At 44.2% G+C, this 16,033-nt stretch overlaps 3 protein-coding genes across 3 annotated transcripts; 1 reads left to right on the plus strand and 2 right to left on the minus strand.

Annotated features, from left to right (window-relative positions):
* The first annotated feature begins 224 nt into the window (after nt 1-224).
* Nucleotides 225-5,672, plus strand: LOC128718966 (transcriptional regulator ATRX homolog). The gene is made up of 14 exons (XM_053812584.1): nt 225-1,172; nt 1,224-1,564; nt 1,635-2,234; nt 2,312-2,613; nt 2,675-2,946; nt 3,031-3,192; nt 3,268-3,487; nt 3,594-3,750; nt 3,837-4,064; nt 4,234-4,405; nt 4,479-4,863; nt 4,950-5,125; nt 5,202-5,435; nt 5,532-5,672. The coding sequence occupies exons 1-14, from the start codon at nt 225-227 to the stop codon at nt 5,670-5,672; spliced, it is 4,338 nt and encodes a 1,445-aa protein (XP_053668559.1).
* Nucleotides 5,673-6,066: 394 nt separating this feature from the next.
* Nucleotides 6,067-7,141, minus strand: LOC128708881 (uncharacterized). The gene is made up of 5 exons (XM_053803861.1): nt 6,875-7,141; nt 6,693-6,805; nt 6,514-6,592; nt 6,208-6,420; nt 6,067-6,144 (listed from the first exon to the last, which is right to left on the minus strand). The coding sequence occupies exons 1-5, from the start codon at nt 7,139-7,141 to the stop codon at nt 6,067-6,069; spliced, it is 750 nt and encodes a 249-aa protein (XP_053659836.1).
* Nucleotides 7,142-11,229: 4,088 nt separating this feature from the next.
* Nucleotides 11,230-14,604, minus strand: LOC128709715 (DNA-binding protein Ewg). Its single transcript, XM_053804725.1, has 7 exons — nt 14,302-14,604; nt 13,794-14,219; nt 13,559-13,687; nt 13,064-13,381; nt 12,450-12,578; nt 12,239-12,377; nt 11,230-12,170 (listed from the first exon to the last, which is right to left on the minus strand). The coding sequence occupies exons 1-7, from the start codon at nt 14,602-14,604 to the stop codon at nt 11,230-11,232; spliced, it is 2,385 nt and encodes a 794-aa protein (XP_053660700.1).
* Between the last annotated feature and the right edge of the window lie 1,429 nt (nt 14,605-16,033).

The raw sequence follows: 16,033 nt of genomic DNA on the forward strand, positions 1-16,033 counted from the left end.
CTTGCCTACCTCTTGGTAGCCGCTAATAAGGAGGGAAAAAGGTTACAATTGTAACGCCACAATTTAGGGGTCGAGAAACAGAGTTGGCATTGGCAGTGAATAAAAAGCGATAGCCGCAGTGAAAATACTAGAACAAACTTAGCGCACATCGGCAGGCAGTACGTGTGCATAGTGCTTGTGCTACCTGCGGCCTAGGTTGAACTATACGACAGCGGCGGCTTAGAATGAAAAAAAGCTCCTCTAGAGACAAGCGCAAACAGCAACTGTCCAGTGCTCGTAGACGAAACCGGGGTGATAGTAGATCTGATGTTGACCATGAAAATGATAGAATGCATGTGAAACAAGATCACGATTCGGTAAAATCTGGCGATAATTCAACTCCTGCTGGGCTGCTGGAAAACGGTGCATCGATCAGTGGTAGTGAACCGGCTGCGGGGGAGAATCTAACACCCGTAAGTGAACCAAACTCACCATTGCGGGTGGATTCTCCGACGGTCGAAACAAAACATACGATTCGATTGGTATCACTAGATAAATTGCTCCGGCCCAGTTTGGTCGGAGTAGTACCAGTGCACAGTGAGCAGAACCGAGCCGCGGAAGTATCAACTCGAAAAGTGAATAAAAACGTTAGCATTATCGAACTTAGCGACGATACGGACGAGGAAAATCTAACGCGATCCGTTGTACAGAAGGAAACGGAAAATGCCGATGAAGTCGAAATTGTGTCGCCCGCCAAGCAAGTGAGCAAAACAAACGTTGAAAAACCTGCATCCAGCACAGCCCAGTGCAAAAAGGAAGTGAGCGTCGTTGTCAAAAGGTTGCCGACAGACTTTAGTGATTTGAAGAAGACCTACGGTTTGACTGAGATCCACGACCTTCGCAACAGTGTTATCGAACGGTTTGTGTCCAATACGAATCGTTTCTCTGTCAGCACCGGTAGGGAAAAAGCGTCAAGGGCGAAAAATATGGCCAACGAGGAAGAGGAGCAAAGTAAGCCACCGATTAAAGCTCCCGTGGCTAGTAACAGTCGGGGGCAACCGAACGGTGTAGCAAGCAAAGAGGCTTCGGATATTGAAGTTGACCAGCGAAAGGATAGTGATTCGGACGCGCCGATCATTCGGACCCGAAACAACACGAAAAGCAGCATTCCAAGAGAGGTAAATATCTTTGGCGTTTTAGAAAAAAACATGCCTGAAATTGTTTTGCTTTATTTTTAGCGAAAGAACACTGGAAATATGCGTAAGAGACGGGCGGTTAGTGATAGTGAGGAGGAAAAAGGTACAGGGAAGTCTTCACCGGGGCCCACTAATGGCAATTCGAACGAGGAAAGCGGTAGTGGTGACAATTTCGAGTATGCTAAAATCAACACGGCTGCCAACAGAGAGCAGCGCGCGGCTGAACGTTCGAAACGTGTTGCCACTACCAAAGTTTCCCCGGAAGAGGCAGACAGTGAGAATGAGAGCAAAAAAGAGAAAAACGACTTTCAATCCCGCAAAAAGCGCACCAGAATTCGAAGGAACTCCTCATCGTCTTCTGAAGATGGCTATAAACCCCGACCGAAAAGGTTAGTTACTGAACCCCGGACGTGTGCCGTGTCCACCATAACAATTGTTTCGATTTGGTTATTTTTTCAGGAAAAGAGAAAAACGTCTCGAAAAGAGGAAATCCGACGGCGATAGTGATGACGATTCGCCCAACAAGGGACGCAAGAATATACGCAAATTGTTGAAGAAGAAAGATCTGGATGAAACAACCAAGAATGCCGCACAGGAGGAACGTGACCGGAAACAGCGCATAGCGGAGCGGCAAAAGCTTTACAACCAAGTTTACGACGAAAAACCGGCAATGGCTACTACTCTGGAAAAGCTGGTGCTTGACTTTGACGAGGAAACTAAGGAACCGTTGCTCGAGGTGGACAAAAAGTTGGTCAAGCTACTAAAACCCCACCAGGCTAATGGGATAAAGTTTATGTTTGACGCTTGCTTCGAAAGTCTCGAGCAGATGAAGGAGACCAAAGGTTCCGGTTGCATACTTGCGCATTGTATGGGCTTGGGCAAAACGTTGCAAGTGGTGACGCTAACGCACACGCTGCTTGCCAACGCAGATATGACCGGCGTGGAACGGGTCCTGATCGTGTGTCCTTTGTCGACCGTGTTGAACTGGGCGAATGAGTATCATATGTGGATGAAACACGTCAAAAAAGGCACCGAGGTAGAGGTGTTCGAAATATCAAGGTAAGTAACCGGTCTTACCCGATCGGGAAGCTCTGGTTCGTTGAGGACATTCCTTGAGAGCGTGTTTTCTTCCGTAGATACAAAGATAACGTCACCCGTGCCAACAAGCTGATGGAATGGCACAATGAGGGCGGTGTGATGATAATGGGATATGACATGTTTCGTAACCTGGCCAATCCGACCGCCAGTCGCATACGCAAGAAGGTGCGCGAATCGTTACAAATCTCATTGATCGACCCGGGACCGGAGCTTATCGTGTGTGATGAGGGACACTTGCTAAAGAACGAGAAAACATCGCTCTCGCAGGCAGTAAACCGAATCACTACGATGCGCAGGATCGTTTTGACTGGTACACCGATACAAAACAATATGAAAGAATGTGAGTATGCTGTTGTATCGCTTTTCAATCTAATGAAGAGAGGGTTCTCCATACACTACAGATTATTGCATGGTACAGTTTGTGAAGCCGAAGCTGCTTGGCACCTATTCCGAGTACATGAACCGGTTCGTGAATCCCATTACGAACGGACAGTACACCGATTCGACGCCGTACGATATCCAACTGATGCGTAAAAGAGCGCACGTGCTGCACAAACTGCTTGATGGATGCGTTCAGCGCCGAGATTATTCAGTATTAGCACCCTTTTTACCGCCAAAGCTGGAATTTGTGGTATCGATCAAACTAACGCCGGTACAGAGCACCCTGTACAAGGTCTGTAAACTTCATATATGAGTGCGCAATGAATGAAACTTCTTTACAACTAACCATTCTTCACGTTTCATCTCTGTTTCGCAGTACTTTATGGAAAATCTGGCCGGTAAACGATTGCAAGACGATCCAAACCAAAAGCGCTCTTCGATGTTGTTTACCGACTTTCAGAATCTGCAGCGAATCTGGACACACCCTCGCGTGTTACGGTACAACAGTGACCGATATGAAATTAAACAACAACTAAAGGTTCGTGGTGGCGTCACCTTCTGTCTGGTGTTAGGCCTTCTCCTGCTTATTGTAAACAGTACTTTTCTTTTTCAGCGTGATTTGGATAGCGAAAATGAATCCATCGGGTCAATGAAGGATTTTATCGATGACGAAGATAGCGCCGTATCGACCCCTGACTCGTCCGATGATGATTCCGATGTAAAGTCCGTTCACGATGACAACAGCAACAGTTGCAAAAGCTCGGGAGAATCTTCGAAAGGCAAGCAGAAAACACTTGCAACCCGTAGCACCAGAAACAATCCCGGCACAAATGGTACGCAAACGGAGAGATTAGAAACTTGTCGATGTAGAAATGTCGCAGCTAGTGTTCCCATATCCTTCAGTTGTTAATCAGTACATTTGTTTTGTGTTGTTTTTAGCATTGGACAATGATCTAGTGCTTGAGAAGCCAGAAAATCCTACGGAATGGTGGATGCAGATGTGCCCCGAGACGGAGTTGGACAAACTCGAACACTCCGGTAAGCTGGTCGTTTTGATGGAAATTCTAAAGGAATGCGAAGCAATTGGTGACAAACTGTAAGTGGCGAACAGAACGATTTAAAAACGGGCAATTGTTAATGTAACCACGTCTTTTACCTCTTTCAAATTCTCGCCCTCCATAGGCTGGTATTTTCGCAGTCACTGTACTCGTTGGACGTAATAGAACATTTCCTCTCGTTGCTGGATGAAAATATGCAGAAAAGTGAAGAGGATAGAGATGAGAAGCTGAGCCAGTATCCGGCATCATGGTCATTGGGTTTGGATTATTTCCGTTTGGACGGATCAACGTCGATCGACAACCGAAACGATGCCTGTAAGGTTTTCAATGACGAGAGCAACACACGTGCGAGGTAGGTGGGCTGAGTTCTTATTCGACAAAACATGCTAGCCGCTATTTGCGGATTAGTTTTGTATTTGAGAATTTAGACTTATGGTTTCCCCACAGCCGGATAGTCTAATCCTTCCTTCAACTCAATCCAAATTGATGTGATCTTTTTGTAAATTGAATTTGTTCGACAGACTGTTCCTTATATCAACACGAGCTGGAGGTTTGGGTATCAATCTGGTTGCAGCCAATCGGGTGGTAATCTTCGACGTATCCTGGAATCCATCGCATGACATTCAGAGCATATTCCGCGTGTACCGATTCGGCCAGAACAAACCCTGCTATATCTATCGATTCATTGCGATGGTAAGCCCTTAACTGTGAGTTGCGACCATATCGGAGATACATTTATCATACTTTTTACACCATTACGTAACAGGGTACAATGGAGGAGAAAATCTACGAACGGCAGGTTACGAAGCAAGCTATCTCAAAGCGTGTCATAGACGAGCAGCAAATTGATCGGCACTACAAGGAAAACGATCTGCAAGAGCTGTATCGGTATGATGTGGAATCAAGTGAGCCACGACCGACACCAAACCTGCCAAAGGATCGCCTTTTCGCCGAGCTGCTTAAACGGTTCGATCCGCTTATCTACAAGTACCATGAGCATGATTCGTTGCTGGAGAACAAAGAAGAGGAAACGCTCAACGAGGAAGAACGAAAGGCAGCTTGGGAAGAGTTCGAGCAGGAGAAGAATCGGCCACCGATGCCGTCTCACGGCATGGGCGGTTTGGGTATGGGTATCGGGATGGGTGGAAGAGGTAAATCGCGCTCTATGCGAATGATTTCTAATAACCCAATGCATCTTGTGCCGAACGAATACATTTTCTTCTTCGTGTTTTCGCAGTGAATGGGCCGCTTACATCCAACCAAACGTTCGGATTCCGCAACGATGTGTTGCTTAAGCTGTTAAACATAAAGGCTCGAGAAGATAATCCGTCATTTAATGATGCCACAATTAACGCTATGATACCATATTTGATGCAGCAGCTATCACAGCAAATGAGGGAAGGAGAATTGACGGTAATAATGGGCAGTGGGTGTGTTTCTTCTCGCTATACCAATCTTAACGAACCGTCGTTTATTCCGTTTTGTACAGATGTATCGAAGCCTATGGGAGCTATATTCTAAGCTAGAAGTTCCACCTGCAATCCAGCAATATCCGATGGGATACAACACGTTACATTCTGGAATGGTAGGACAAATGTCGCAGCAACCTCTCATTGGTCAGCAGCCAATGATGGGGAATGCTATGGGCATGGGGTCCAGCATCCCCTATCAGATGAATTCGGTTCAAACAGGCGTAAGAGCGGCGTATCCGCCAGACTTTTCGGTACAAACAATTGTCTAACCACAGTTGGGTGCCTTTCCGTAAAAGGACCGCTGGTAGTTGACCCACTTTCTGCTTTCCCTTTTTCTTCGATAACAGATCTCGCAAGAGCCCGGAATCAGTGGAATCCATAGATTCGCACCGGTTGGTGGTGGTGTTACTGGCATCGTTCCCAGCACTGGATCTCTAGAAAATCGAGGACCTGTCATTATAGACCCCGAAGTAGTTGAGCTTGATTAGAACGAGTTGTTTGAATTGGTTTGCCAGCTGATTGGTGATCTCACCGGTGTCTATGGGATGAAGTTAGGTATGGGTTCGAGTATCGAATATTGGCGATATGAGCAAGGGAACTTAGTTTCGTGCAGTACTCACTAGCGGACGTACTGGTGAAATTAGATTTTATTCACAACACATCTTAGCTGTTTAAATAAAGACATTTTCTAATCCCCGTAATACAACACCACACAATCTCGCAGTGGATGCGTGCATTCCCGGGGAATGGGAAAGCTGTCCTATCCATGGTTGATTTGATCTTTTGCTGTAACGAAAAGAAGGTAGCAGCGTTCAGTCGACTTAGAAAAACAGCACAGCACAGTGAAGGAGCGTGTGTTCCGATCCGGCAGGTGTCGTTCCTTTATATGGCGTCGTACGAATCCGGATCCGGTGTTCGATTTGCGACCCTGCAGCCATTCTGTAAAAATTGGGCACCATCCTGCAATTGAAAGAATTGATATTACCACATCCATACGACATGGTTTGATGACGGCACATTTACCCGCACAAGGCCGGGCAGACCGCGCCAGAAATCCAAATGCGGTACGATCTCCATTCCCCGAGCACCGAGATAGAATGCGTTCACAGTTGCTCCAATGATGAAGTACGACATAACGACCACGAACAGCATTATCAGCAGAACCGTGCCGGTGCTTGGTTTGCTGAAATCTTCCAGTACGATGGGACATGCGTACGGGGAGAAAAGCAACAGATGCTAACGAGGGGTAGCAAAACACGTATTGAAAAGGTTAGTGGACAGTTTTTTGTTTGCAATAATGGTGATGTTTTTTTTTTTTTGTTAACATACCGTCGTAACGTTGGTGGTGGAATCCGGGAAAAAGAACGATTTCTTATCGGTCGTACAAACCAATTTTACATGTGTAATACTGAAAATGATAATCGTAGTTCGTGTGATGACTAATCCGTGTGTAAGTGCATCCGGTATAGCCTATCTTTAAGATGGCGCTCTTGGAGAGTTTTATTTACCTATGGTTCGGTTTGATGTAAGTGAGATAAAGCCCATCGTCCGTGGTAAACTGCGTTTCCTTTAACTCACCTAACCGTACCAATGTACTGTTGGCCGCTTCATACTTGCAAAGCTGTACATGGAAGGGTAAGGAAACATTCCGATTATATGGTTACGGGGACTGTTCCTCAGCGTCCCTTACCGTGTATCCTTTCTTGCAATCAACGTTGGTTATGTTCGGTTTGCTATCATCCATCGTGTAGGATATATCCTGACAGGGGCTGAAGTAGTACGCATCCCCGTTCGATACGTTTGTGTGCAATGGTTGGGCCCCAATGTCAATGATTGGTTTTAGATTAATGCCGGTACCGTCGTAGAATTCGCACGAGCAATCACCGACCCGTTTGCACTCGTTGGCGTTGGCAAATTTTAGCAAACAAACGAAAACGATCACTAAATATTTACACATCTTCTTTGGTGCGCTGTTCGCGGTACTCTGTAGGAAAATTGTGGGGACACGGGGATTGCGTCGTTTTACTGCACTTTGTGCCGTTTTTGCTGAACCATGTGGAAGAAGGTAAAACAGCTGATTTGTGAAGTGATTTTGTCAACGGGAGAGACGTTTCATCAACAGCAATGATTAAGCGCGTCGCAAAAGCCACAACAAATCGCCGTGTCTCGCTTTTGTTTACAGCTCCTCCTGCTTGCTCGCAAGCACAGTCAGTCTGCCTCACAGTCATGCTGCTTGACAGTGTGCCTAGCATTCTCGTTGTCACGTGACAACGAACCCAGCTACCCATACGATTGATTTGGGAAGCGCACAGTAGGTGACGAATAATGTGTACAGGTCCAAAGGAACAGAAAATTAGACCAGAACACTATATTGTGCGATCAAATGAACACAACACGTGGTACGTAATTTTTCATCAAAGTTGTGATTTATTATACATTCATTATTTATTTAACTCATTCAACACAAGACTTTCCAACACTCACATGAATTATAGGTTGTACGAATATCGCTTCTCGAATGTTAAAATAATCGCGTTCGTTGCGCTGCTAGAAAAGAAAGGAGGGAGATTTTTGTCTGTGCATGTGGTTGTGTGGTTGCATGTCCTGTGGGAATGGGCGTGTGTGTGTGTGTGTACAAGCGGAAAAACGTGTTAAAATATAGAACTGAATAAGAAATCACAGTGATTCGATCAAAACTAAACGCGTGTGTTAGTGTGTCTTCCTTTTGCCTGGGGTGTTTTTGCTTCACATGGTTCGGCTGGCATTTTTCGTTTTACACCGCAACACACTTGCTATCTGGTTCCTTCCTGGCTTTATACAATGACGCCTAGAATGCATTTCAGTCTTTGTCCTCTTGTGTGTGGTTTTTGTTTTTCATGTTGCACTTATTGAACTTGCCGTACGTTTTTCTTGCCTTTGGTATTGTATTGTAATCTCTTCTTTATACACAACATAAGAAAATGGGATTTAAATAGTTTCTGGTGATGATACAACACAAAACCTAACGTATGTTCACACTTATTTATGCGTTAAAAGTTGTATGTACGATTCCCTTCCCTTGTCTATCTCTTTCTCTCTCTATTTCACTTTTTCATTCTCCTATTCTTACTTGTGTGGATTGCGTTTGTAGTTTAAACTGGGTAGGACCCGGAAGATTTAGTTCACCGCTGTTTTTTTTTTTAGTTAGATAGATCCAAACTATAATTGAATAAATAATCAACAAAATCAATGAATGTCCTATTTCGCGGTTGACGATTTCACCTTGCAATAACAAACATAAATAAATAAAGAATGCGATAATAGAATAAATAAATATGTAAATGTTTCATAGTTTTCATGGTACTTTGGGCTTGCCGATGCAAATTAGTTTAAATAGTATAAGGATTTAAGATTTAAACTAAATTAAGACTAGCTGCTACGCTTGATCGTTCGTCTTTGGTTTGGGAATAACTCTCATGAAATCTTCTACATTGTAAGCTGAAGTTTGATAATATCCTTCGCCCGTTTGAATTTCAAATCGTTAATAATAATTATCCAGATGATTGTACTGAACTATCGAGAGCTTGTACGAATATTATTCCACCACCACATCTCTGTTTGCGCGCGGCACCTTCCCATTCGGCTAAAGAGCCATCGGTCCGTAACCCACTTCACTGAAGTAAACGGAGACAACTCTACTAAATGCAATTATTGTTACTGTTACTGCTGAGTGACGATACTTAGGAGGTACAATTTAAAGTCTAATGATTGAATCGGAATTCCCCAATTCGGGAAATACACTTGTTGCACGTTATTTACAGTCAATCAAATGTTTGGAATGACTCTGGGTTGCGGGCGGGGAGATGAGTCCCAAACTTCCCGTTGCAAAGGAATCTGACTAATAATAATCTTTATAAGTTACCTACTTCCAATGACATGAACATGAAATGACACGAATTTTGACTAGCAATTATAATAATAGCAAGGTTGGGACTAGCTTTTGCTCAAGACTCTGGAATGTAGCAGAAGTGACGGGGTTGGAAAAAAATTGCAGCAATTTCTTTACCGTATCTGCACTTATCCGACTAGAAATTGTATCTTGCCCTTTCACTTACAATCAGCTGTTCAATGTTTTCCTCTGTATAAGAAATACTCTCTATATATAAATACGATTTTTCTCTGACTTGTGTGTTTGCTTGTTACATGTTTTTTTTTTTTTTTTGGGAGGGGAAATATGACAATAAATAAATTGTTTTGCTCATTGCGATCGTAAATAGCAGCTTAAAACCTAAAACCCTAACGCTCAACCGTGCACAACTAGTGCTCAATTATTGTAGCCTCCTCGCCCTTAACGTCCGATATTGCAGCCATCGCTTTCGTCAGGACCGATGCATCCTTGAGGCTGAGCACCTGCAGGACCTGCGGTTCCGAACCCGGCGGTCCCTGGATCATCATCTGATGCATACCGGGACCCACGGTAATAGTTTCCATCGTCTCCCCGTTCTCCACCTAGACGACGGATATCAAATGCAGGACAAATTCAAATAAAGCATATCACGCACAAGCAGACAAAACATAATTAAAGCATAAATTAATGTTTCTTAAAGATAAATAAAAACAAATAAAGTTGTTTTTTTTTTTAATAGAAAAAGGAGGCTGGCGCTACATGAGAGGAAACGCATATAAAAAATACAGTAAAATATCAATACTTCAAACGCTACTCACTAAATCACACATCTGAAAAGAAAGGAGAAAACAGTGAAATATTATTCCATCTTGCTGCTACAACACTGGTGCACATCAATCCGGATGAGAGATGCGAAGTTCGAAAGATTTTATCCCTTTCGTGTCTGTGCATTCGTTTTGTGGCCGGTTACAGTTGAAGTCTAGAGCGGTGGGGCTGGGTAAAACAGGTGAACTACAAAATGAATCATAACATTATTGGAAAACGATACTATAAAATAAAACCAACTGAAAAACGCGGCGACACATTCAATAAAACGAACTCATACACATAATAAACGCAAAATAATTTTAAAACGGTGTTTCATTGCACTTTGGTTTTGTACAGAGCACTTATTAAATAGACTCTTTAAAGGTAACTACTTACGGTCTAGTTGCAATTAAGTGCAGATACACTGGGGGTTTGGTTTGTTTCTCTCGCTACCAAATTACTACAACTATTACATTTACTGGGGTGCTTTGTTTAAATAGTGAATCGTTGGGGTCGAGGGCGGTAAGAATTGACCATTGCACGTTCGCCTACTTACAAACATAAATTGACTACTAAAGGGAGAACGAAAACCGTTGCTGAGATCCTTCAGAAAAAAGATAAATGACACATCATAGTATACGGCCGGGTAGTTGATAAGTATCGTTGAGCAGGGTGTATAAATAAAATAAATATTAATCCCTCCCTATAAGTTTCGTTTTAGAAACACTCGTTGACCTATAATGAGCTGGAGAGCAAACTGATGGACAGGAGGGGGATCAGCTCGAATCGTGCACTAGAATTGTGCTTTTGTGTGGTTTGTACTGGCTTTAGTTTCATTGACTGGTTGCGCTGCCTAGCTACATTAAATATTTCCGTATTTTTTACACAAAATATACTAACCCGACTTACAATCTGCTTACAAATTGAATAAGTTAATGACACAATCATACACGTTACGCATAAGACTAGAAATTGCACCAAAAAAATAAAGAAGTGAGCACTAATATTATAATTTTTTAAAAACACAAGAAAAGGAAGACACAACACTAAACAATTACACCACCAACCCTGGTTGGAGTTGGTTTTTGCTCTTAACCAAAACTCAAACTACTACTACTAACCTAAAACTGATACATTTTCTTTAGTCAAGCAACTTAAAAGTAATACACTTCCTGTGTAGTCATACAGCTAATGTAATGGCACATTGGTATAAATTAAAAAAGGGATATGGGGACATTTAGCTAGCGGTTGTACAGATGGTGTAAGATTGGGGGGTAACCTTGTATGTCGACATTTTGTCTCCCAGTGTCCTCCCTATTTCCGTCCGTACTGATAAGACTTCGTTCGTCATTCTACACACTTTGCAAGCCAAAATGTTTCTGATCAACAACCTCCACGTTCGAGGAGTTGGTGCTACCGCTACTATTCATTTTCTGACTTATGCTCAACGCATCGATCAGATGACTGCCCTCATTAACTGTCAGCTCAATGTCACGTTTCAGCTGCTGCTGCTGCTGCTGTTGGTGCGAGGTTTTGGAATCGGTCGTTGTAAATGTGGGGCCAGTCAGTTGTATGACAAAGCTGTGCGTATCACCACTGTCGGAAGATACCACCGTACAGTCTTTGTCTTCGTCCATTGGTTCAATCTTTGGTATACAAAATTTGATCTGATTCCCACCGATACCGGTGGTACCACCGAGGATGGTACCGCCACCTGGTATTACATTCGATTTACGGTGAACGTTCAAAGCGTGTTGAGACAGGTTATTGTTGTTATTATTAGTAATATTTTGATTATTAGCATCCGCTTCCTGTGCCTGATGGAGGTTGGAGGTGGAAATGTTAAAGGAACCACGCTGCGATGAGGGCAATATCGCGTTAAGGCCCACCATCGACAACCCGCCGATTGGGGCGGAAGAGCGTGACACGTTGTTGCCACGCTGATGCTTGCCGGGTTGCAAATGGTGTTGCATTTGCGGTACGGCTAAAAGTGTCCCATTGCTGGCCAACGCATAGTTGGCCAGCATTGCTGTAGCTTGATGCTGATTCGATCCACCCACATTCGTCGAAATGGTCAAGTTCTGAGTCGTAGTACTAGCAGTGCTAACAACGGAAGAGGTCTGTTGCTGTTGCTGCTGTTGCGCATGGTTGGACGCTAAGTTATGTACCTGCATCGGGGTTATACACACGGTTCCATCCACATTCGGCACCTGCTGTATGTTAGCCACCATCGTCTGGTACATCTGTGCGGACACTGGCACGGTGATCATACCGCTCACGTTCACTGGATAGCCTACAACCGCAAAAGGAAAGATGTTAAGAGAAAATCTTTATCATTTCGAGGGGAAAGCTTGTTCATACCTTGTCCATCTTCTCCCGTGATTATTAGCTGACCATCCTGACCAAGGGTTGCTTCCGTCAGGTCAACCGACATGCTTTCACCTTGTCCGTCTGATATAGTTTGGATTGCATGTACACCTCCGTCGCCTTGTTGCTGCAGCTGCAGGAAGGTAATGAATGAAGCGAGTCAGATTATTTACCGCTTCGTGGTACACGCCAGCACATCACTTACGGTTGCAATTCCTTGTACTTGTGCGGTAGTTCCGTCCGGTAACGTGATGATAGGATTGTTGGGATCAACCTGAATGAGTGACACGGTACCATCGGGGTTCTGTATGGTCTGCAATACGGTGTGAGTGAACTGTAAGAGAAAAAAAACGAAAGGAACAATTTGTTAATTTTTGGATAGAGACATTCAGATTACCACCTTATGCAAAACAAATCAAAACTCAGTAACAATTAATAAAATTAGAATAATGCGGGATAATTAATGAATTAAACAAAGTGGATAATCAACTAATCGATCAAACGATGCTAGATCTAATGGAAATTATTTGAAGAACTACAACAAAAAAGTGAGTAAAAAATCAAAAACACGCAAGGAGCGATATCGCAATCAAAAGGGAAATAACACGGCAACGGAACCAAAGACGCGCCTTTTCCTCATCACGAAACAGCTGATCATGACAAGGACTAGCATACGGCAAAACAAGCAAACAAAATGTCAATCCAACTCAAAAATAACTCAAAATGGGCACTCCGAACGGAAAATGTTGGTAATACACACAAAGCATCACAACATCGAATATAAGTTTTGCTTAGTAGAAAATTGGTGTTAGTACGAACATCCACATCGCTTAGAGCCATCGAGTCTAAGCAAACCTGCGCGTTCAGGGTCTGCGAGGGTGAGGACTGTTGCTGTATCTGGATGGTGCCGTCCGGGTTCTCCTTTATGATCTGCCCATTTGCGCTGGTGATCGTCGTCGTGGTCTGTCCGTTTGACTGTGCCTGTTGTTGCTGCTGGTGCTGCTGCGGGTGCGCTTGATGGATGATGATTTGCTGTTGCCCACCGGCACCGTTGGTGATGGTGGCCGTCGTTGTGTTACCACTGCCGGCCGAGCCAACTGTCACCACGCTGCCGTTTTCAATCTTCATCACATCAACCTGTGAGGCCCAACAATCCCGGGGTTTTTGTTGTTTGCAACGTGAACCAAGTCAGAAAGAAATAGGACAGCGACACGGTCAACACGGATATTCGATAGCAATTGATCGTGATTGAAGAAAGTGCGTCACTTTGTGCATCAGACGATCCAAGCAATCGCGGTATGCAGCAATACTTACATTCGAACTAGCCGTTGCTATGGCGTTCGCTTTCTCGTCCTCTTCACTGAACGCGGGCAGCAGATCTTCTCTGCCGTGGTATTTGTAACAATTTATGACAATTTTTCTCAGTGCGTGAGTCCAGCTTATCTGTGCGTATCCATCCCCGTAAAAGATTAATGGTACAACATGTGTGAAAAAAATCACTTTTTTAAACCAAAAAACCCACCGGTTAATCTAACCCATTTGCATTTACCTTTTGTTTTTCCTCCTCAGTGCGTGCATCCATGCGAACGTTAGCCCAGGGTAGCTCCTTTGGCCACCAGGGTGGCCTGGTGGAGTCTCTGCCCCAACCCGGCTTTCCTCGCCCGGTCGAATACTTCAGCATCAGCGGAATGAACGCACGAAGCTGTGCCTGTGTCATCTTCTCCACTGGTGTCGGTATGCCGTCGATGATGAGCGGCGGAAGTTCAAACAGGGAAGGATCATCCTGAACCCGTGGCGGTGCCTGAGCGGCCAGTGCCTCATCCAGCTTGTCCATCACGTTATTGCGCAAATTCTTCAACACATCCTCCAGCGGTTTGGCTCCAAATACTTTGTAGATATTGTTTGGTTTGCCAGGGGTGGCGACCAACACGACCGCCTGCTGTCCAACACGCGTGGCGTACTCGAAAATCGTTTGCTGGGAAAAGAGGGGGGAAAACATCACCAGATGCCTCAATGCGTCCGAAACGATACCTAACGCTGAATTGCTGGATACATACTCGCAACTTCCGCAGCAATCGGTTCTGCTGCCGCTTGCGGATGGATGGGTTCGTCTCGAATGAGTGAGGCCGCTTTTTCTTCTTGGACGATGTGATGGCGGCCGCGGCTGCAACACCGACGACACCGGCTGCCACCAGCTGTGCGGTGACTTCATTCTCCATGGCAACGTTGATAAGGTTCCCATCATCGTACGCACTGCCCGGACTGCTGGGATTGTCATCGTCATCGTCGTCTGATGCACCGGTAATGTTGTCATCCTCGACGTACTCCATTGCGTCCACTGCGTTTATGGTTATGCTCATCCTGGATGTGTTTTGTTACACTGTAAGTACCAATATTTACATCTTTTGCTAAGAGCTCCAATGTTTACATTGTCTATTTAACAGAGGGTTTTGATTTATGCACCAGTCTATCTTGAATGGATTGAAGTAAGAGAGTCGATAATTGTCGTAATTCGTATTGTAATTCTATCTATTGTAGAATCCTGTAATATTTAAACTTGATTTGTTTATTATTGATTTTTTTTTGTATAACACGTCTAAAACCTTGAAATATAGGATAACATAAAATGAATTGTTTATTTTATCCTAAAGTATGTAATAAATACTGCTAGTTGTATTATAATTCCATACTACCAATATGTTAAAACAATATTTGTTTCTAAGCGTCCCTTAACAATATTAATCGTCAAAAATGTCCCATGTCTGCCATCATGTAATTTTATGCAATATTGAAAAAGAACCAAGCAGGAACAGCGCGGCCATTGTTTTACGACGCCCGGCACAACGCGATCTGTTCAACACACGGTGCATCAAGGGAAGCATGTATTCAGCCCTTTAAACCCTCCACCGTACACCCTTCACCTATCCTTCATCCTTACCATCGCTAACACTTCCCTTTGTTATGGCACAGCATGGATGAAATCCAAGCCAACAACCTATGGGTTCTATGTTCTATGCTCCATGCTCGTGCCGTGCCGTTGCGTTAGTGTGCGTGTGTGTTTCGAGTTTACTTTCCCCTCACACCGCGCTTCGCGTAACCGCGTGCATGTACAACAAGGGACACGGCAACGAAGTGATTCATTTTTCGGGGCCTGCTTTTCCATTTGTGAGTGCAATTTTCGTTGCCAAGGCGTTGATGCATGGCTGGCATTTAAACTTCATATGCAATGCATTTCGTATCGCCACATGGCGAGATGAAGAAAAAAAAAAGACTTTTCACTACAATTCTATTGCCCATATTGCGGCCACGAACAACATGGTGGCCGATGAAAGAAATCTCATCCCGAGCGCTTCAACGTGAAAATTGTTCACGGCGTACCTTTTGTCACGATAGTGCCCACGATCGCATGGTTTTTTCACCGCACAGCCTGCCAAGACCACCAGCCCCGATGGCTTTGGTTTCGACATGATGAACATGATGTTCGCCTTGCTGCCCAAGGGGGAAAAATACACACGCTCTCACGATGGACGATGCGAATTTTCTTCCATCTTTGCCACGCACGGCACCGTAAAAAATCCGGTTTTTCTTAGCTGCACACCGAAAAATCACTAATTTCCCGCACGGCGACTGCATTGCGACTGCGGAGACTCACGGTTTGTTTACAGTTTTTTGCCATTCGACTCAGCTCATTTCCCAAAATCAAGCGCTATTGGAGGCCTCAGCGCATGAAATTTTCCCGAGTTTGCCCTTTTGCCTTTTACCAAACACCAACCACACAACACACATTAT

This window comes from Anopheles marshallii, chromosome 2 (assembly GCF_943734725.1).
Source record: "Anopheles marshallii chromosome 2, idAnoMarsDA_429_01, whole genome shotgun sequence".
Classification (NCBI taxonomy): Eukaryota; Metazoa; Arthropoda; class Insecta; order Diptera; family Culicidae; genus Anopheles; species Anopheles marshallii.

Bases quoted from the DNA above. Each gene is read 5' to 3' on its own strand.
- LOC128718966 (XM_053812584.1), top strand. From the start codon at position 225: ATGAAAAAAAGCTCCTCTAGAGACAAGCGCAAACAGCAACTGTCCAGT. The intron at 2,235-2,311 runs GTAAGTAACCGG...TTTCTTCCGTAG, and splicing joins GAGGTGTTCGAAATATCAAG to ATACAAAGATAACGTCACCC. The intron at 2,614-2,674 runs GTGAGTATGCTG...CATACACTACAG, and splicing joins ACAAAACAATATGAAAGAAT to ATTATTGCATGGTACAGTTT.
- LOC128708881 (XM_053803861.1), bottom strand. From the start codon at position 7,141: ATGTGTAAATATTTAGTGATCGTTTTCGTTTGTTTGCTAAAATTTGCC. The intron at 6,593-6,692 runs GTAAATAAAACT...TATCATTTTCAG, and splicing joins TACATCAAACCGAACCATAG to TATTACACATGTAAAATTGG. The intron at 6,145-6,207 runs GTAAATGTGCCG...TTTCAATTGCAG, and splicing joins GTCTGCCCGGCCTTGTGCGG to GATGGTGCCCAATTTTTACA.
- LOC128709715 (XM_053804725.1), bottom strand. From the start codon at position 14,604: ATGAGCATAACCATAAACGCAGTGGACGCAATGGAGTACGTCGAGGAT. The intron at 13,382-13,558 runs GTAAGTATTGCT...TGGGCCTCACAG, and splicing joins TAGCAACGGCTAGTTCGAAT to GTTGATGTGATGAAGATTGA. The intron at 12,171-12,238 runs GTATGAACAAGC...TTGCGGTTGTAG, and splicing joins CACGGGAGAAGATGGACAAG to GCTATCCAGTGAACGTGAGC.